Genomic DNA, 21,832 nt, shown 5'->3' with positions numbered 1-21,832 from the left:
GGGGCGCGGCGCGCAGCTGGCGGGGGTGACCCGCCCGCCCGACGCCCGCGCGCTGCCGCCGGCTGAGGGACGCGGCCGGGGCGGGGGCGAGCGGCGGGGGCAGGGTCCGGACGGCGGACAGAGCGACGGACAGACACACCGGCCTGCTGGCGGGGCTGCCTGCGGCCGCCATGGAGGTGTGCGAGAGCGGYGGGGAGCAGCCGCCGCTGCTGCACTGGGACCGCAAGCTGAGCGAGCTGTGCGAGCCCGCAGACCCCGACACGCTGCTGAGCCGCACGGTGAGGAGCGGCGGGAGCGGGCGGCGGCGGCTCCTGGCGGCGCCGGGAGGCCGCGGGTGGGATGGCTCAGACGCCGCCGTGGGCGGCCGCGTTTCSAGGGCCGTGGCGGGGCCCCTCGGGCTCCCCGTGTGCCGCGGTGTTCCAGCGGGCGCCGGGCGGGTTTTGGCCAACAGGTGCTCCCCGCGTCCCTCACCGTGACTGCCGCCCCTCCGGCAGGGGGCCCAGGTGTTCTCGGGACAGGCCTTGGGCTCCGCTCTACTCCGGAGGGTCTCAATTCTCTCCCCTCCGGGCCTGGCGGCGGCTCCCGGTTACCGGGATCCCGCAGCTCCCGCTCCATCCGTCGCCGCTTCTCCAGCCCGGCCGGGGCTCCCTCTGCGCCCTCGGCGCTGCCGCTTCTCCCCGGCGACCCCTCCTGAGTCTCGACTTCTTCTGCAAGACGAGACTGTCCCGCCACCGTCCTGCTCTCCCCAAGCGCAAGGAAGGAAGTGACACAAGTTGCGATGTTTTTGTTATTTATTTTTTTGGCTGGAATCYCCATATTTCGCCTTGCACAAATGACGCATAGTCAGGACGGTCCCGAGGAAATGTGTCTTGTTTTCTCTTCCCTGTTGTTTCACTCCTGCTCTGGAGGTTCTTGCAAGTGAGGGACCTTTATGAATCCACGTAGGTGCAAATCCCAAGTGGAAGTGTGCCGGAGCACCTTGGGACAGCAGCGTGAATGAYTCCTCCAGTCCGCTGATGGTGCGARGCACAGGGCAGCCACGCTCSGTGTGGTTGTCRTGCACRTGTTTTGATGGAGACCYAGAGGAACWTGGTGRTGSCAACTGGGATGTGGCAGTGCCAGGGGCTGCCACGTGCCCTGCATTTCTTCCTGCACCAAAAAAGGGTGATGTGCAAATACAACCCCAGAGTGAGGGACCCAACTGTTCATGGGAGCAGAGGTGATCCCACAGCTCCAGGGCAGTGTGCYGGCTCTTTGTGCAGGTCTTGGCGTTAAGTCTTGTAAGGCAAACAAGGAAAATCTTATTTGTTGTGTGTGGTATGTGGTCGCTTTGCTGATCCGGGATTGTGTCCGTCTCAAGCTCCRAGCCTCATTCCAGCAGGAAGCAAGCCTGCTGCACACGTGATGGTCTTTAAACMTTGTTTGGCTTCTTTGTCTTTGAAGGTCTTGGGCTTTCTTGCGCAATGTGTATCTTCTGGTAGATCCGGGGAAAAGCAATCATGTTATGGTGGCTTGGGTGTTTTAAAGAGCTGGCAAGAGCACTGAACAATGGAAAGCTTTTCCTTCAAACAGCTGTTTTCTTGTGGTTTTCTTTACTTTATCAACAGGAATGTTGTGAATGAAACGAGATGCTCTTTGGAGAGTGTTCCCCTTCAGATTTTACAGTTGTGTGGTATTTTGTGCTTCCTCTTGCTCTGTTTGAATGCTTGTGATGAGAAAGGAGTTGCCAGTCTTAACTTTTATTTTCTTATTTAGTGTTCTCATATCTTCTTTAATTAGTGCCCTGAAGGTGATCTTACACTTGGGCTAGAACTTTTGGCTGCAGTGACATGGATATGTCTTTTCTACTCTATTTCAAGGAGCCTAAGTCTTGAGTTTAGTTGTGTCTTGAAAAAGAAAACATCCTGTGTCTGGTGGATGGAAACAGGATGCTTTTCCTTTTGCCATTTTCCAGTGTTTTTGGGGATTTTCAGCTTCCAGTGTTACGATGAGGAACATTTTGTAAGGGGCAGCRCGTAACTGGATCTGCAAAATCTTGGGGTGTGATGACCTTTGTTGGGAGTAACACTCTGACATWGGTTTGTTTGTGTTGCTGGCTTGCTTGATTGGGTCTTTTTAGGAGTTTAAGATTTCTTTGGAGACCCTCTTGAAGCCAAATAAAAAGCATGAAATCAATCTTTTTGGTTGTTCTTGGAATTCTTCTGAAAGAGGTTTCAGGGAAAAAAAARAGCCCAACTAAATGCCATAAAGTAGGTGTAGTGAGGTATTGCAATCTTTAAAGAAGAAAAGAAGGTTCATGAAATTAACATTCTTTAGAGTGAAAAAACCCACACTGCTGCCTGTTGAACTTTTTCTTTTGTAAATGCACTCTGCCACATGGAAGAGAATAYTGTGCTTGATACCATGGAACACAAAGTCTCTATTTACCTCTGGCCAAAACTTCATAGAATCACTTGAAAAACCCAAAACAAACAAACAAGYTCTCTGGGTGAAACATCTGTTCTTCTCCTGGGTTATGCTTTCCATCTGGGAGGACTGGTTTGACCCAGTTACTCTGCTGTGTTTGTAAACTTACTGCAGGGTCTTTCTGGAAATGTTGGGATGATGAGGAGACCCTCCTGTGCTTCACACCCTGTGCTGTCACCCTCACAGCCAAGGAGCACGTGTTGTACAGCATCTTCTGGTCTTCACACACTCCCACGGTGACTCTTAGCTGGATGTGCAGGTCTCCAGGAAAGGTTTCTGGGACAGTCATGCAGCCCTAGAAGCGTGAGCTGGACTGATGAGGGGGAGGAGGGTGAAGATGAAGATGGTGATGATGATGGCTGAGGGGAGAGCTTACAAGCAGGAAGAAGGATCAGTGTCATTCTGCAGCCAGACCTGTGTGTACAGACTGGTGAAGATGAAAATTCTGTGCCAACTGCCTTTTGTGTATTTTAAGTTAAAATTTAATCTTTTTACGACCATAAGGGCTGTTCCTTGCTCTGGTTGATTTGACACTAGCAGACAAGTGTGAAAGTATGCATACACTTAAAAACTTGACCTCTATTTTAAACTGTTCCAGCCTGCCTTAATTACCAGGGCTGAAATCCAACCTCCTGGGGATTTACATTTCTCTTTAACAGCTGATGATTTCACCAGTGCCTGGAGCTGTGTGAGGAGCCGTTCCCTTTCTCCACTGGTGCTGTCACTGATACCATCGGCCATACCTGGAGAAAGTGGGGCCTCGAGGAGCTCAGCTCTGCTGTTGGCAGGCAGCAATCCTTGAGGTGGCTTGTTAAAGTTCTCACATGCACACCAGGTCTCTTTATGGCAGTTATTTTTTCCAGAGTGGTTCAGTTTCCCGTGRAAGAAAAGGCTGAAAGGTTTCCCCAAGGCGTGTCACGTGTGTGCATTATATAATCTTCATATGCACTGTAGCTTTGTTGTGACTGTGCTGGTAGTGCTGGCCCTGTGCAAGGCAGCCTCGTTGGTGCTGTTATTGTTGTTATTCTGTGTTTTTTCCTGTTGGTTGGACAGAAGGGAAGCACAACACCTGCTACTGCCCAAGGGGAGAAGGAGYGTGGCCAGGTGGCAAAACCTCCAGCTTCTGCTGCTGCTGTTACTGTCTGTAACACACGGGTGGGCTTGAAGTGGGAGAGCTCYGCTGGCGCCCGTGGGGCTCGACTGGAATTGATCTGTGCTTGGACATGGCCCAGCTGGGACCGTGTCTGTTGTGACAAGGGCCAGATCTGATGCAGATGGATAAGTCTGACAAACACGCTGTGAAATGCCAACTACCTGTCCCATTGCTGGATGGGGGCTGAAAGGCAGATGGTTCTTAGGAGCCTTTGACATTTRAAACCTCCTTATGTAATACTGAGGAGGCCATTTTATTTTTTTCCCCCCACCATTTTCATGGTTATTTTAACACTGCTGCTTCCAGATGGTAGCAAAATGCAGTTGAATGTAAGCATGGATGTGGTCTTGGCATGGCAGATGTAGAACTGCAGCTGCCCTGCAGGTTTGTGGGGACAGCAGCTGGCTTAGATATTTGGGACTAAATTCCTGGATGTCTGGATGAGTGGTTAACTGGAAGATAACTTCAAATGCTAAGTAGCCCAAATTGTTTATCCATTAAAGAGCCTGACAATTGAACTTGGAACTCGTGGAAAAATGGGAATTACTGAAATGTCACAGTGTTACTGCTGTTGGTTGAGCATTGTTTGAGCTCTGKGATCCAGTTTTCCATGTTGCTGGCAATGCTGTGGGCAGCTCAGCCCTGGGACAGGGGTGTAGGGTTGGTTGGCATGAGAGGAGAAGGCTTCCCAGGCCCTAGCTACCAAATTTCTGTCTCCCTGTGAAAGCAAAACCAAAGGTGAAGGTTAATAGTCGGGGTTGTGATTGTCATCTAAGATGAGCTTGGGAAAGTCTGAGCTGGCTTTCTTTCCTCCCCATTACAAACCTCTGAACCTCGCAGCTCTCCTGGTGACTCATTTCCTCTGCCACAAGAACGATGGCTGCTGTTACTTTGTGTTTCTAATGACTGCTGCAGGAAAGCTGCCTCTGGACGAGCTGCCAGGGAGTGCCTCGAGCTTTTGGAGTGCTGCAGTCCTTACTTTAAATGGATGACRGTGCTGGATTTTTACAATCTGTATTTAATTGAGAGCTGCGGTTTCTGCAGTGTGTATGGATGTGGAGCTGGCTGTGTCTTATTGTRTGGTGGCTGCATGTAGCTTTCTGGTGTCAGTACAGTTGGATCCAATTTTTGTTTCATTTTGGTAGGGGGAGAGCTACTTCATTTATTTGCWCGTGGGGTTTGGTCTGTTGCCCACAAACCCTCAAGCTGAAATCTCTTTTTCTTTCTTCCCTATACACCTGCAGCTGACTTCATGTAAAATATTTTTACAGGCAGTACTCGCAAAGATTTCTCCAACATTGCAGTAAAGAGGGGAAATGAGAAAGTGAGATTTTAAACTAGCTGTATACATATGTCATACAAAGCAGTAGTGTTAAAATTTGTCAGCGATTTTCCATATTAATAAAAAAGTCAACATCACGACTGCTGAATGGCAGAATTAGTTGTACACAGTGCCTTGCCATTTCTCCTYCTTGTTTTCTTCCCAAATTTAAATAAGAAAAGTTTTCCAGTTTGCCAAGGGACATGTCACTTACCTGTAATGGGGTCTAACTGATCTACAGGTCCTCTAAAGGCTGAGATAAACACAAGTAGGAGACTTTGAAACTTTACCCTGCTGTTTTCTGACAGTTAAAATTAGAAAAATGGGGGTATTGAGTTGCTGGCTGGTTTCATTTGGACTGGCTGTAACTGTATAGTGAAGTGCTTGATCTGCAGTGAAGACAGGGGCTGGAAAAAATATTAGTCTGTCCTGGGATCGACTTTGAAGCATGGTAGATAAGCRTGAGCCAGAATTTTATGTATAAACCCACTATTTATTCTTTTTCCTAATGGACGTGACTGATGTGCACTGTCCTCTGTAAATGTTTCCTTTGGAAAGCCAGTACTTACGCAGGGAGCAGGTTGTGCACGATAGCAGGGGTAAAGGAATTTCACTTATGGCAGTACCAGACAGGGCTTTCCTGTGTCTGGAGTTATTCAGCTTATCTRCAGGGCTGGTGGGAACTTGTGCTCTTTGCAGGTTTTTGTTGGTAATGTGAAGAGTCCTTTCTTCGTGGTCTTTCATTGCTGGGGCTAAGTGACTTTCCCCTGTCTTGGCATGGGGATCAGTTTTTTATTAAAGCAGTCTTGCTTTTTAGGATCATTTGTGCCTGTAGAGGAGGCGAGTGTGTGCTGTGCCTCTGTAACTGTGGGCTCCTTTTCCTCTTGCTCCCTGAGCTGACAAGGTCCGTGTGAGATGCTTTGCTGTTCCTTTGAAGACAYGGACCTTTGAAGTAGCCCCATCACTGATGGGACAAGTTTTCTTGCTGCCTTTGCACTTGCAGATAAATGCTACTTTTTTGTGCTCTATCCAAACGTTGGGTATCAGGCCTTGCTGTCCTTATTGCTGTCTGTGCGCTTCCTCCCTGCATTCCCAAAAGCTGCTCTCCAGTCACTTTGTAAGGCTTGGTTTAAGCATCCATCATCTGTATCCTCTGTCTTGGGCTGCTTCTCTTGCTTTTGGAGAAAGGATCATTTTGTGGGTGAGACTTTAGCAATTAGTGATAGGTGAAATTGCTGTCAGACAGAGAGTATTTGTCCTACCTTGGTGGCATTTGTCACAGGCTGTGTTGGCTGCTGACTCTGCCCCCCTTWAACTCCTCTGATTCCCCAGAGCAGCTTGCCTTTTTCCAAGAAAAATAGGTTCYTGGTGGGTCCCTGAGGGGTGCTCTCACAGCTCTCTGTCTTCATCTGTGTTTTCAGGACGATACATTCTTGTGTGCTGTTGTTCCTTATTCATCTCTCTTCTGAATCATGAATTTGGCTGTGGGTTATTTTTTTTTTTTTGGTGACAAGATCTGACAGTGCAGTTCTGCACCTGGATGTAACCACGGGCTGTTGTGGCAGCTGGCTGGGAGCTCATCCAGTTTTAAAATGACTTTTTTTTTTTTTGCTAGAAATAAGCTTTTCATCTTGCCTCGTAGCAACTCAGGTACTGATGCTGATGTGAAAGGGCAGGTAGGAATATTTGGTTGGGGAAGGGGTAGTGGGAATGTGTTTTGAGCTAAAAGGATGTGCAGTAGGAATAGTCAGAATAGGTTTATGAGTTGTGCTTAGATGTAAGCCTGATGTGTGCATGTGTGTATTTATTTGATACCTGTAGATTATTATTTGGATGTCACTGGAAAGAAAGGGCTTTGCCTGGAAGGAGTATTTGTTCAGGGATCAATAGGAAAAAAAGGGTTGTTTGAGAAGGATGTGTGTAGGCAGCAGAAAAATAGACAGACCTGATGTTCAGAAAAATGCTGGCATTGGGTTGGTCTGTGGTCCCAGCACCCCTCCATGATGTCAAGGGATGGTGGAGATTGCCTTGGATCCTAAATTGTTTTTSTTTCATAGAAGTGAAAGGAATGGCATGCAAAGAATAAGCCTGGCTTGGGGCTACAATTTTGCTGRCAGATATGCTATCCTTCCACCTCACTGAAATGAGTAATAGGCAGTAAAGGAGACAGGTGAAAAATGGTGGGGTTTAACAAGGCATAGCTGCAGTGGACATTCAGTCTGAGATGCTGAGCTGCTCACAGCAGGAACTTTTGGATTCTCTGAGCTCAGACACACATCACAACTGCAGAAAAGAAGTCACTGGATTGAGCTGTGTCASTGCTAAGTGTGTGCAGAAAAGATACAAATACTCTACCAAATAATGAGCAATTGCCTCTCCTGAGGGTGAGTAGGGAARYAGAGAAGGCAGTGTGAGAAAATAAMGCCTGGTTAAATGGGACAGACCTTAATTGCCAGAACTATCCCTATAGCTGCCATCCATCCAAATATATAAGTGAATGCTGCCAGTGACTTCTCTGTGTCTTGGAAAAGACTACCTTTTTTTTTTTTTTTCCATCTGCTGCTAACTGGCTTTCAATCTTCAGTATGTGATCTGGCTCTGTTGCGGTGACAGGCAAAAATTTAATGGAAAAATGTGACACCCACTTCATGTCTCTCCTCTCTGCCAAAGGAAAAACACTCCTCTGCAGCTGTGCTGGGGCTGCCTTTGTCCTTTCRTGCAATCTGTCAGTCATATGGGGTGAGAAATACAGACCAGGCAGCTCTGATAAGCTCTTAGAGAGCTTCAGGCCTCCTTTCTTGCTAAATCAGATGTGTCCTGAGGAGCAACACAGGGCAGAAGTGAGTTGGTGTTGGTGGAGGCTTCTCCCCTGTAGTGTAGAGGCAAAGAGGAATATTCCTGATGGGCTTTAGTGGCTCACCTGCAGCTGGGCTCACTGCAGCTCTGCCAGGACAAGCCCTGGCTGTTTGGTGACACCCTGCAGTGCTCATCTCTGAGCTCTGCTGCAGCTGAAGTTTCCTGCAGAGGTAAGAAGTGTGCTTTTTTGCATTACATGCTCAAAAAACGTGCTTATTTTTTTGGATGACATGGGCTGATCTCCAGCAGATAAGAGGAAAGTCATTTGCCCTTGTTCTGCACCAAATATGTTGAGTGCTGCCCCTAATTTCACATGCAAGCAGTGTCTTCAGCTGTGGCAAAATTCCTCGAAGCATGTGGTGGCTTCTAAAGCAAGAAAAGGATCTTTCAGTGGCTGAGATTTGGAGTACCTGGTTTGATTTTCCTCCTCCAAAGTTTTGGTGCTGCAATGTGAAGGTCTGTAGAAAAGAGYGGAAAAAGAGTCCTTTTTCCATCACAGCATGGCAGAAGGAAAATGGACATCAGCAACAGTGAGAGAGGTTCAGGCTGGTAAAGAAAAAGGGATTCATGGTGAGGATAACTGAGCACTGGAGAGAGCTGCCCAGGGATATCTTCTTCCTTGGAAATTTTAAGACCTGGCTGGATTTTGGAATACCTCTCAGTAAGCTGGGCTTAGCTTAATACTGGCCCTGTTTGGGCAGAAGGCTGGGCTAGAGACCACCTGAACCCCCTTCCAGCTGGAGCTGTGTTGTGGTTCCTTTCACAGCAGTCTGGACTCAGGGCACTGACCTGCTCAGATTTAGATGGGCCACTGCTGGGCAGCAGGCTTRTTTGTTTTAAGGCTGTTTGTCTATGCTAACTCATGCCTGGGTTATTTCCTTTTTGTGGATAACCCTCAAACTGTAGGTACWGGAAGAGCCCAGCTCATGGAGCCGCTCATGTGAGTAGCATGGAGGAGGTTTTGTAGACCTAAAACCTGAAAAATACCCACCAAAAAAAAAAAAAAACCCCAAACTCCAATCCTTGAATTCCAAGCAGATTTTGGTTTCTTCACCCTGCAGCAAATTTTGTGCACAAGAGAATGCTTATCCCAAGGCTGCTTTTTTTCCCCAGCCCTCTGTAGGTTCTTTTGTTGGCTTCAGTAATCCACCCACAATGTTTTGATTTTGTGGGGGGGKTATCTGAAGGTGTGTGTGTTCTCATTAATGGAGCCTCTGGTACCCACAGAGAGATTTGTGTATGTGTAGAACCAAAACTCAGGAGCAGCAAAGAACGGATCTTTTCCCCCATATTTACTCACAGTCGAAGCAGTGATGCTTTAGAAAGATTGAGGTGTTATGGACACGGTGATGCCTTCAGGAGGAGCCAAGACTAAGAACTTAGAACTAAGACCACAGTATTTTTTGCAGCCAGACATCTGGCTTTCTGGGATCTGTCCTGGCTAGCAAAGGATGAAGACTGAGGGGAAAATATGATGTCTGAACTCTCCACTTTCCTAATATGAGGCAGCAGCTGACTTTCTGCAAAACATCTGTCTTTCTCATCATGGGTGTAACTGGCTTCGTCATCAGCACTGATGGCATGTCTTGTTTGAGATTCTTGCTGCTGCAGCTCCCTTCCCCTCCTCCTCTGTGCCTCCCTCCTGCACAGCTGGGTGTGTGACTCAGGGCTGGGTCTGGCCTGGGCTTTGAGGCAGGCTGCTAAGATGGATTTTTTAGAAAAYGGGCATAAAACAGTAGGGAAAAAACAAGCAAAGCAAACTGACGCTGCCTRCATATGGCTCTAATGCCTTATGTGCTCCCTGGTGAAATGCTCCAGAGACTGAGGGCTCTCTAGGGATGTCCATTATGGTTGGCTGTGAGCCATCTGCCCTTCCTCTCCTCGGGAAGCATTTCCTTGCCTCTCCAGACTCATGCCTGCGTGTCTGGCTGAGCCCTTCCCTCGCAGCGCTCCCGAAGGAGCTGARGCTCACTGGAACAGGGCAGGAGTTGGCAGCTGCAGGAGGGCTCCAGATGTGCGTGGGTGCTGCTCCCTCGGGATGCCCAGCCTGCTCATCCTGCCGGCTGCTGGAAGGCACAGCTCAGSCAGGACTCCCTGCATGAACAGGCACGGCAGCAATGAGCTTTGCCACTGTTTTTTAAGGCATGAGTGTTCTGAATGAAGAATTTGTCTTCTCGAGCCTTAGTGCTTTGGCAGTTCTTTATCAATCCAGCTCGTTTTTTCCTCATGGCTTTCAGTGGATGCTGTCACTTGGCAGAAGGACTGAAAGAGAAAAAGCAGTATTTTGTACTTACCCAGAGTGACTTGTGACTTCTCACTYGGCTGTACTAATTCAGAGTAAAGTTTCAGCTAAATTTCCATCTGAAAAACACTTCAGGGAGTTTGCTGTCTGACTTGGGAATATGTCCCTGTTGCCATTGCTTGTTTGTTGGGTTGTTAGAAATATGTTAGAAAAACCACAGGGAAAAGATGAATTTATTTTATGTTGCTGGTTTTGTCTCAACTGCAAACACATCTGCAAGATCAAAATGAATACAAAAAGTGTCACTGACTTTGCAGACTGGTGCAGTTAAAGTCTTGATTRCTTTCTAGAAAAGTTTAAAGGCATTTCATGTCCAGCACATCTATTTTAGCTTTAATGAAAAAGAACTTTGCTTGGGGCAGCTTGCTGACAAAATTAGCTGGGGATGGAAAAAACCCTRCTTGRTTTTAAGATGTGGCTTCAGTGCTCRAGAGGGACAKTGSATGRTGTGGYGGCAGGGAKGGAGCCACTGGAGCTAYAAGGAACTTGTGATCTCATCTGATTTTGTTTCAAATTCACAGGCATTTGAGGGGGGAAAGAATTATAAGCAAGAAATGACAATCTGCACAAACTTGCATTACTGAAGAGGCTTTTGAAGCAGTGATTGAGTGCAGAAAGCTGTAAAGCCTGGATGTCAAAKGAGCCAGGGTTGTGGCTGGGGATGGTAAATTAACTGCCACTGCCATTGCAGTGATGAAGGTGTTGAAAAGTATGGTCTGGGCAGATTCTTAAAAACCTGGGTCTTGCAGGTGTCAGTGTGTCACTGTTTGGCCAAGGACTTTTCAGTTCTTGACACCTGGATATGTGAAAGGAAGGCTAATTTGGGAGAATTCCAAGAACAGCTGCAAAACGAAGTGGTCGAAGTAGCAGGTTTGTGGGAACAATTACAAACATTAAATATGTGTTGCTTTGAAGGTGGACAGGTGTTTGGAGGAGTTGGAGGAAGTGGTGTGATCATAACAGTTTATGTTAAGCTCACAKTACTATTCTTGAGGTGTCTTTCTCAGTTTCATGTGATATGTGTAATGTCATTTTCATTAAGAGTACCAGAATAGTGTCTGAGAAAAGTTTGATTTCATCTGTGGTTCTCGTAACACACAGATAATGGATATTACTGTGCTCGCAGCAAGATCCCTTYAGAGTTTTGTGCTTAGATTAAAATTATCATAAAGGGGATTATGAGTCTTAAACTATCATTATACTGTGCCTTTTTAAAATAGCTAATGTCCCCTGGAAGTACCTTTTCTCTTTTTGAGAAATCCAATGCTTACAGGTTAGGGAAGGGGAAGAAAGCATCARTGTGAAATAAAGAGAGGGTGATGATGATCAACAAAGAATATTCAAGGGGAAAACACCATGTTGGGCAAGTGTAAGGGTGGAAAGGGGACTTCTCTAAATAGTGTCATATGAAAACTAACCACTGTCAATAAACAGGTTACAAAACTTCTTGAAACCAACAAATGTAGATAACTGGAAATCCAGATAAGCTGGAAGATCCCAGAGGAAGAGTTTGGCTTGTTGACACTGATTTTTGCTGGGTCATGACATCATGAGGAAGTGTCTGAAAATATTGATTTAATGGAAAAAGGGGAGGAAATTAAAACTGTGCACTGGAGATCCTGGTACCAAACATACGTAAAAATACTTGGAATCTTTTAGGATTCCGCAGTTACAGAGTGGAATAATACAGATATGACTTTAACCCCGGTAGGCAGAATTTAATGGAAAGCAGATACAGTCAGACAAACGTGGTTTCATTCTTGGAGATGAAAAAAAAAGACAGTAAATGGAGTCATTTTGYGAGGAGTTGGCTGTTTATTTCATTGTATTGATTAAAAGATTGTACCACAAAATGTATGAAATTAAAGGGTTGACTCAGAGTAKTTGCTAACGGAGAATTGGTGTCAGAGGATAGATTTATTGGGTTCTGCAGAAAGGTACAAGACAGGAGGCTTCTCAGGATTTTCATCCGTGATCTGGAAGCAGTTACGTGACTAGGAACAAAAAACAGGTGAATACAGATTGGAAATCAGGATTTGGAAAGCATAACCAAAAACTCCTCTAAAAATATACATGGGTTAGGAAAAATACTCATTCCTCAGTTTTTGAGGCACATCCATGTTCTCTTCTGGCAGTTATATTTCAACAAATTATCAGATCCTGTAAAAGGGTACCTCATGGAAACATAATGGATTAGGATGTGGAAGATTAGGAAGGTTTCACAGGCCTTTCTAGCTTGAAATGCYATAAAACTTTATTGCTGGGCCTGTTGACTCTCTGGGTGCTTCCAGGCATAATGTACATCCCATGCGTCACCACATTTGGTCATTTTCATCAACTGTTGATTTCAGTGACGTTTAAATAAATGCTTTAATTGCTTCAGGGTGTTTTTGAACTGCTTGTGTTTATCATGACACMTCTCGGCACATATAAAGGAGGAAAACGTACAAGGCATGTGGGTAAGGATAAGATTTCTGGTAGAAATAAGGCATTAGTCCCAAAATACGAGGCCAGCTTTATGTGTATTCTCTCCTGAACTGAGTACCAAAGGTGGCCTTGTATTCTCTGTGTCAGTGTGTCAAGGATCTTCAAGCCTGGCAAGTGAAAGGCAGAGGAAAAGAARAAAGCAAAGCAGTTAGGATGAGGTGTGAGGAAAAAGGGAACGTGTGAGAAGGTGGGATGAATATACAGGCGGAAAAGCAGAGTTTGTAGCTTTCATTTTCAAAGTGTGATTAGTGGAAGGTGGTGGCTGATATAATTCCAGTTGTACCAATGGTACYAAGTTTTACCCCAGTGTTTAACAATGGAAGATTGTTGTTGTCCCTGTGTCTCTGTGCATCACCCTACAAGCCTGTACTTTTTTACATCACCAGCTGGAGAAAGCTGAAAATCCCGTGTCTGTGGCAGGCCTTACCTCATTAGCACCTATCCAGAACTTCTGCATCATTTTAAACAAGCCTGGAGGTCTCTGATCCAGGGTCAGTCTCCTCATCGTTTATAGGGAAAGTCTTTAATTTTGGCACACAAATTGAAACACGAGGAGTAGAATGCCTGGGACATTTGGGAAGGGCGAGTAATTTTTCTCCCTTGGCATCTCTGTATTTAGGGAACTGGCAGACAGAAGATGCTGCCTTAAACTGCTTCCATGGTATGGCATAACCTTCTGTAGTGGTAATTCTGTTTTGTTTTTTCTCTGAAATATGCTAGAAGCAAAAATACTTTATTCGAGTGTAGTGTGGACAGCAGATGTGGTTTGAAAATGTCCAAAAGCTGTATTGGAAACACGTGATGACCAGGAGAATGCCCAGCTTCTCTAAAGCAGTGTTGTTTCTCCTTTACTGGCATYTCCCAGGGTGTGATGGTTGTTTGGGGGTGCTGCTGCACTTGTGAAGTGGCCCCTTCCTGACCTGCTCAGCATGGAGGGCTCCTGGACARTGTCTGCTGAGGAATGAAGCTCCTCAGCTGGATGATCCTGTCAGGCTGGTCAGGCTCCACCAGCAGAGGCTGAAGCTACGTGCTGCTGGGAGCCTGAGGATGGAATGAATGAGCAGTGCTGCTCGTTCAGCACCAGGTGATTTGTGGAACAAGCTGTGAGTGCCTTTGTCATTCTGCTGTGCAAAGGTAACCTGTGGCAGCAGGGCCATAGGGCAGGACATGCCTGACTTTCAGAGAACTGCTAGAAGGTGGAGCCTCTCTTGAATTATATGTTCTCTCTTAATTGAGTCTTTTTAAGGCACTTTGCACCAGGTTCCAAAAATCTCAATTCACGCTTCTGCTTACATCTCCGACAAGAGGTCTGGTGTTTGAGCCAGACAGGCTGTGTTCCATCAGTTTAGTCAAGCAGCAGGGAAAATGGGAGTCAGAATTCTGCAGAGATGATGCAAARTGAGTGAGCAAATGCCTGAGAAAACCTGGACCAATTAGGGGTGTGAAGCAGTGTGGAGGCAGATGGGGTAAGGAAATGTAATGAGTTGTGTGCAGCCTAGGCTGTGATTTCAGTGCACTATGTACCAAAGAGAAATGGCTGTGCTGGTGCTGGGAAACAGCTCTTTGACCAGCTCAGTGTCTGGCAGATGCTGCTTTGTCTGTGAGCTTTAAGGCTGTGCTGTGACAAACTAGAATGTGTCTGGGATGCTTTGCTTCAGAGCTCTTGCATTAAGCAGACACACTTGAAACATTTCGGGAGTTGTACCCATGCAGGTGCTGATCTCCCTCTGGATTCAGAGGTGGAASTAGCCCTGAGGTTACACATGGCCTGGTGCTGTCTCATGGCAGCAGGGAGGAGGCAGCTCTCATGTTTTTTGGTTTTTTTTTTCCCCTCTAAACAGATTGTCAGGGCACAATTAATGCAACCAGCACATTCAGGCACCTCACTGTGGTTGTTTGCAACACACAGAGACACTTAAATACTGTTTTGTTAACTTAGCCGAGGCCCAAGCAAAGAGCTGGTGCTTCAGCACCCTGTGTTTGTCCCTGACTCGGTTTGAGGGGTGGTGCTTGTGGCTGCATTGATCTTTAGGCTTCTTGGAATTTCCCTGCAAGCCCGCCTGTTTCCAGTTAGTGACGCAGCGCTTGAGGGAGCTGAGCCAAGCCAAACAGGGATGTTCCCTGCTTMGGGARTGAGCAGGGAACCTCAGGACCTGARTGTCAGTGTAACTGCAGGCAGTGTATTCAAATGCTGAAAAGCACTGTTAACTTCTCACAGTCTCCTTTCTAGCAGATTGTCTTTGTGTCCTGGTGGTGTTCCTTTAAGAAAAAAATAAGAAAGTTGGGAGGAAGGAGAGGGTTTTTTTGTCTCTCTCTGTCAGGGAGGGGGAAAAAAAAGGTTATAAAATGTCATTCTGATAGAGTTTTATGTGAGGAAAGGCTCTGCCTCATTTAGGTCTTCTCCATTATAGTCACAGTTTCTCACACTGTTGGGAGAGGCTCATATAAACAGGCACAAGTATAACAACTATGGGGAGTAAAAAGGGCTTCCATTATTTTACCAGAAAAAGATATTGCCAGAGGATGTGTTGAGGGGTTCCAGGGAAGGGCAGAGAGAAGGGTTGAGGAATGTGTGCTCTCTCAGCCAGCTCCTGCCCTAAAAACAGTGTAGGAAGGTGTCACTTCTTCTCCTTACCTCGCTGGTAGAAGCTGGTGGTCTTGTGGAGCTCTCCTTGTAAAGTTTTTGTCTATCTGACCCACACCTGCCAGCTCCTGCTGCATATATTTTAGTAGAACCTCTTCCGTTTCCAAATTAAGACTTGGAGAGTTCTTCAGGGGGTTTAGACTAAGGGGCAGGGCATCGATTGGATAACAGTCAGTTTGACAGAATTTGGGAGGAAAACTTGAATAAAGACTAGTTAGTTGGATTGACCAGGAAGAGGTCTAAAAAAACCAGAAACTGGCTGTAATCTTTCTTAGAGCAAGCATTATCACTAAAGGAGTCAGGATTCCCCTTATTCCTTATTTCTAGTGTATCCATGACGAACCTGTGACTTAGCAGCAGAATGTTTATCTGCAGACTGTGCGTTTTTATCTTTCCCTGGCAGACATCACGCAGTGTGTATCGATGCCACTGTGGAAAGCTGAGCCTGCTGGTCAGAAGCACCTCTGGGAAGTCTGCASTGCTTGCTTTGGTCAAAGGCTGACTGATAAAGTGTAATGCAAGCTGCCTCAGCTACTTTGGTTTGGGTTCTGGATGTGCTTGTGGGGGTAAGGAGGCTGAAAGATAGGGGGAAAAAAAAGAAGACAAAATGTGCCTGTACCAGGAAGTGATGCAAACCTCAGKAGATCCAAATTTGATTCCCTCTTCAACAGGGGAAGGAGTGTACTCAKCCTTTGCAAGAAAACTGTCATCTGTCCACTGGTGTGATGTTTTTGTTGGAGGTGGTGCAGTATTTTAGAGACAGCTTCTGTATTTTGGGAAAAGAGTGGGAGTGTGCCRTCCAAAGCAGAATATATCAGAATGTGGCACTGCTGCATTAGCAAAATAATGTTTAAATAATGTAGCTTAAATAGCTTAAAGAAATTTAAGTGGAAGGTGCATGTTTTGCTTAGTTAGTTAGTTATGAATATGCATAACCATGAGGTAAAGATCTTGCTCACTAATGCGATGGGGTTTTGCTAGATGGAAGCATACGTGAAGAAGAAGGCATGGAAGTGTGARATATTTTGAAATCTACTCTTGTATATGCAGTATTTAAAATGTGACTTGATAACTTTATTGAAATGAAATAATTCCTGTTAGGAGTTTTTGATAGGGATCAGCCAGGTCTGATCACAGAGTGATCTTGGGCAGCACAGGAAATGCACTGCTCTGGAATCTGAGACATACATGGCTCGTCCTGTTCCTCAGACATTGCCCAGGTGCTGCCTTGCACAGGGGACACAGATTTGGTATTTTGTGGGAGGGCTGGAGCACCAACACTCCCAGGCTCATCATGCTGTGTATTGGGAGGGAGGGGTTTGTACCTCTGAATCCATCTGTAGTGTGGGTGTGTCCACACTCAGCTCCGGGAGGGCAGCTGAGCGAATATTTTACTGCTGCTGTCACAACTATATATGGACTGGGGGGGGGGAAACCCACTGCCAAAAGAACCTCAGATGAATTTTACTTTCCAATTGCTACAGCATGTCTGGATTGTTTCTGTAGYAAGAGACAAAGTCAGGTACTTTGTGTTTGATGGATGGCAGATGGCCCAGAGATGAGTAGATTGCTCAGTTTGAGGCTGATCCGTTGCCATCATGAAGTACTTGGCTACCTAGTGTAATCTTTTTTAGGATTTGGGAGCATCATATGCCAGAAGCAGATGTTCCCTTCAGTAGGAMGGGTTGAATAGTCCTGTGTGTGTGCCCTAACACAAGTGTGCACAGCTTTTGGAGGAAGCAACTTTGCTGGTGCCCTCCCAAAGCTATCAATATAGCCTGCAGGATTATGCTGATTTATGGTAACTCTGACACCTCCAACCATTCGGGAACTCATGGCTGGGGGAGAGTAAACTGCGAAATCCTACTCRGCACTTAGGATGTTGCAACAACGAAATTTAAGAGACAGTATGTCCTGGTCAGGATGCACTGTAGCCCAAGACATTTCAGACTAATCCATGAGCTCATGAGGACAGGGAACCACACAAACCACACATTCTTCTCTGGGGAAGAGCTGTTCACCCTGGAGATAGCACAGCTACGCAGTGCAAACTTGGATAAGATGTACCAATCAATCCTCTTTTTTTCCTGTCCTGTGATCATGGGATGACAATTTAGGGAAATTGGACTTTAAAGTGCATCTTCACAAAAAGACATGTTTTCATGTCTGACAGAGTTTTAATTGCTCATTCCACGATTTTAAGAATTCATTCATTGAGGGAATCCTTAATGATGTGTCTTGCCTCTGCCAGTTTTGGTTCTTCCTGGGACTGAAGACAGAGTTTTACCTTTACCAGACTTACMCATATGGGGATAGGTAGATTTGCATATCCCTTACAGGAATAGTCAAGTTTTTGTTGCATTTTCAATGCTGCTCTAGTTTGAAGAGGTCACTTCTTGCATTACYTTATCTGGAAAATAGATGCTAACATACTTCACTGTGTTTTATGGAATAATTACAGCAAATGAAGAGTTGCCCATATTGTTGGCAAAGATCTGTTGCAAGAATTTATTTTTTTTTTTAATGGAAATGTGTTTTTCACTTCAGTGAAGTTCTGTGCACCTGACCTGAGCCAGAATGGTCTAATTGTTGCAATTAAATCACCAAATTCTGTCATTTGTAATAATTGTAAGGGGAACAGTGCTCTGTGCACGACAGTGTGATTTWGATGAAGCAGCCTAAACACCTACATCATAATGTCTCATTTTACACACACCAGATGATGCAGGACAAATGCATGATTTTTCATYATGTCACTGTGAGATTCTGCATGAAAATAATGAATTACTTACATCTATACTGAATTACTTACATCTATTACTACATCTATATTCTCTTACATTTCCAAGAAGAAATAGGCTGCGAGGTGAACTGCAGCTGTAAACAATACAGTTCTGAGAGGTGGAGAGAAAAAAAAAATCCCGATTTTGCTGGGAGAGCTTGAGTTGTGCAGGGCTGAGTGCTTTGGCTGCTGCTGTTCCAAAATTGTGGAACCTCGCTGGCCTTTTAAATGAGGTCGATCCTGATTGACCAAGCAGGTAGAAATAAAGCTGAAATAACCTGTGGGAGGGAAAGCAATAAATGAACAACTGGTTAAGTGTTCTGGCTGGCCCAAGCTGCTGGCAGAACTGAACCTGGAGTAGCACAGAACTGCTCTGCCAGGGTGGTCTCTGTGAGCTTGAATAATCTGCAAATCCATTTTGGTGGAATGGGGTTGGAGCAGCATGTGTGGAGTGAAGCTGCTTTCTCTGAGAGAATGGTGACCTCTGGGAAGGATGTTGCCTTGAATATGAGGAGTGATCCAGCAGTTTCTGGCAGAAGGGCACATGTCTCTCCAGGTAATGCCTGGTAACATTTTTATCTCAAAATTCCCAGTGACATGGCAATATTAGGATTTCCTTGGTGGTGGCCTTTTGCGTGGTGTATTGATGCTGTGGGATGCACCTTTTGCTGAAACAGACAGGGTAGAACGTGAAGCTATAAGAAATTGCGTATTTGTGAATTCACRTATTTTGAACTCACTCCTTTTCAGTCTGGTGTGATGGCTTCAGATTCAGTCTTGCAGTTGGAACGTGGTTCTTTRTTGTGCTCAGTCTGAGTTTTAATGACAGCCAGCTTAGCTGCGTAGTTTGCATGTGACTTTGCCAGGACTTGCTCAGTTTTCAAGATGTGCTCTCATCTATTGGATATGAGCAGTATTCAGCCTCTTGAGCTGTTAAAAGATAGGCTGCCAAAGTATGTTTCATAGCTTAATATTGCTRTAACACTCCTTCCTGCATGCTGGGTTTTCAGGCACGTCGAGGTTTTCTGAAATGTGTTCCTTCAGATTTGTTCGCACTGGTTTGTGTCATTTGAGATCCCCGCTTTCTTCACCACTATCAACAGAGAAAAATGGTTTCTCAGAGTTTGAAAAAATTCAAGCATTACCCAAAACTGTGGGTTAGATAAGACTGTGGTTATTTAGGCGGACAGTGTCCCTTCGAAGTCTAAGAATAGGCAGAGGACCATGCCTTCACAATGGGCTGCCTTATAATCGCTCCCCTTGCCCCTCCTCTTTGCCATCCACTTGAAAGTAGAACTTGGGAAAGAAATAAGAAAGACAGAGGAGAAACCGACCCCAAAATGTACCCAGCCRGGGCAGTCCGAGACGTTGGAAGCAGAGGCATGCAATTAAAAAAGGCTGCGTGCGCCCGGTGCTAGACATTCCTGCAGCTGCAGGCTCCTGGCGCGGTGTCCGGGTGGGCTGGAGCGCTGCCAAGCGCCGGCCTCGCCGGGGACTCCGCTGGGGAGAGCAGGCTGGATGGGGGAAAGGCTGGGATTACTGCTGTTCCTCCGCAGGGCGAGGAAACTGCTCTGCGTCTGCTCAGAAATGTCTCAGTTTCTCTGTTGTGCCTTGACGAGCTGCCCGTAGGAAGAAAGAGGCTCAGAAACGCGTCTGGAAGGCAGCTGGAGCACAGCTCCCCTCCAGCGGGGAGCCCACCTCTGCTTTCTACCCTGCCCRCACAGTTTCATCACAAATGTCCCTGTGTTTCCTTTGGATTGCTGGGGAAGGGGCAGGGGCAGCGCCAACAGTCAGGCTTTTGAGACCCTGCGAGCACCGAGCTCTGCGTGTGTGCGTACCTTTGAACCAAACCGTGGCGAGTCCGTGTGGTTTTATTCCGCCAAAGGGATGATGTAAATCCAGGGAGGGGTTAACACATCGGTTACTGGTAGTTAAATATAAAGTGTGAGAGCACGGCTGGGACGTCGGTGGGGTGAATTGTGGGGATGCTCTCGGCTCTTTCCAAGGACAACAACTCTGTGTTTGTGCTTTGGGCTGGAGCCTGAAGCTGCTCTGGGCACATACTTCGTCTTTCTTTGCACAGTGTTGCTTTTCCACGCTGCTGCCTCCAGTTGTCCTTCTCTTGCTCTGCTGGGGACTGTCATGGGAAGAGGTCCTTACCAGTGTTTTAGCTTAACCCTGCTCAGGAAGGTGAAGTGGGCACCTTGTCCTTCCTGAGAACAGCAGTGGCAGGAGTGAAGGTCTGCTCCTGCCATCGTGAGAGTGGTAGTCGAGCAGGTAGCACAATGCTATTTTAAACCAGGGCTGTTTTTCTGGATTTTTTTTTCTAGAACTTGTTTGTCTGAGTGTTTGGGCAGTGACTGAAGGGTTCAGGTATCCTGGGGCTAGATAGCTATCTTATACAAAAAGCACCTGGGGTGTTCTGGATGGCTGTTGGTGAAATACTGTCCCTTTTCCCAACATCCCAGGGCTCTTCCYATCGCAGGCTGATGAGTTTGCTCTCATGCCACAACTGGCAGAGGCTGAACACGGTGAATGACCGCAGGACCTTTTTGCTAAAGGCTGTCTTGCCAAGGACAAAGCTTGGATATATCGGCATAGGAGGCTTGCCTGCAATGTTCCTGCACCRGTTTCTCAAGTGTACTCTTGTTTTCAGGAAGAAGAGTCATTGCCATGGGAATTTGGGTGTTGRAAGGCAAAAAGAGGAGCTGTGCATATTCTGCTCCCCGGTTGTGTYCTTGTGCCTCTTTTATGCTTGTCTMATTACTGAAGGCYTTAGCAGGTCTGTCTTGTRGTTCTTCACTTCAGTCCTTCTCAGATGCCTGATTTTTTTCCCTAAACAAAACAGCAGCCTCAGAGTGTACCAGGAGAACACCTGAATATGTGCATGGGCATCGTTTTGCAGTGAAGGATTTCTCCACATTAAAAAAAAAGCTGTTTCTCAGCATGTATCCCTATTCACCTCTTGAAATTTTAAGAATGGGTTTACATCAGGGTCAGGCAAATTGTGYGCTTAAATAAGAATGGCTAGAGCACTAAATCTTAAGAAGCCTATCAGATTGTCACTGCTTTTATTTAATATTTTTATTTTAGTTAGGGAATATGCGGTTTGATTTGCTATTAGTGTGGGAAGCTGGTGTAAATCTCTTTCCATGTTCYGTCCTAGCTTTTCCTGACTGGTTTAACAAATCCTGTCAAAAGGGGAGTAGGTCTAACTGCAGCTCCATGCTGAGATTGAAGTACTGGAAGCAGGATGGGGAGATTGATGATCTCTTCTAATCCTTCCCCCCATCCCACTCACCTGGCAGCTGATACAGTAGCACATATGTTATGCTAAAAGCTGGATGGTCCATTTAAATTTCTGTCATCTCCATCTGTTTGCAGGCTTTTCTGTGTGTGCCTGGCTGTCCCCTGGCTCAAACTGGAGCCTTCTGTAAATGAACCCTTTCATGGAATAAAACTGTTAGGTCTTTCTGTAAAATGGTCTAGTGTGTTGCTTTTAAAAATGATACCCTACTGGACTTTTTGAAATGTTGCTAGCTGTTTTTTATTGCATTATTGGAAAAATAAAGATGACTTAATGGAGAAATGAGAACCTGCTCTTTCTGAAAGAAAAGCTATTTCTCCTATGCTTTACATTCCCAGTGTGTGCACATTTGCAACTCATACAAGACAGGTAGAATTCAGCTTACAGAAATCCCAGAAATACTGAGTTTTCATTTGGGATTAGTGCCAACCATGCTTATTTTGATTTGCTGAAGACCAGATTTTCTAAAGTCATGTGAAGCCACAACTTGTTGGTGGAACAGAGCAGTGATTTT

General features: G+C 46.0%; 1 protein-coding gene across 2 annotated transcripts in view; it reads left to right on the top strand.

Annotated features, from left to right (window-relative positions):
* Nucleotides 1-40: 40 nt before the first annotated feature.
* The window catches only part of CREB3L2 (cAMP responsive element binding protein 3 like 2), a 70,388-nt gene continuing 48,596 nt past the window's right edge, over nt 41-21,832 (top strand). For both annotated transcript variants that reach the window (XM_057374500.1, XM_057374499.1), the window contains exon 1: nt 41-278. In XM_057374500.1, the coding sequence (XP_057230483.1) occupies nt 171-278 (108 nt within the window). In that variant the 5' untranslated portion in view covers nt 41-170. The remainder of the gene's footprint in view (nt 279-21,832) is intronic.

Source organism: Malurus melanocephalus, unplaced genomic scaffold (genome assembly GCF_030028575.1).
Source record: "Malurus melanocephalus ecotype Western Australia unplaced genomic scaffold, MMel_1.1 scaffold_226, whole genome shotgun sequence".
NCBI classification, from domain to species: domain Eukaryota; kingdom Metazoa; phylum Chordata; class Aves; order Passeriformes; family Maluridae; genus Malurus; species Malurus melanocephalus.
This window is presented reverse-complemented; position numbering and strand designations above follow the sequence as displayed.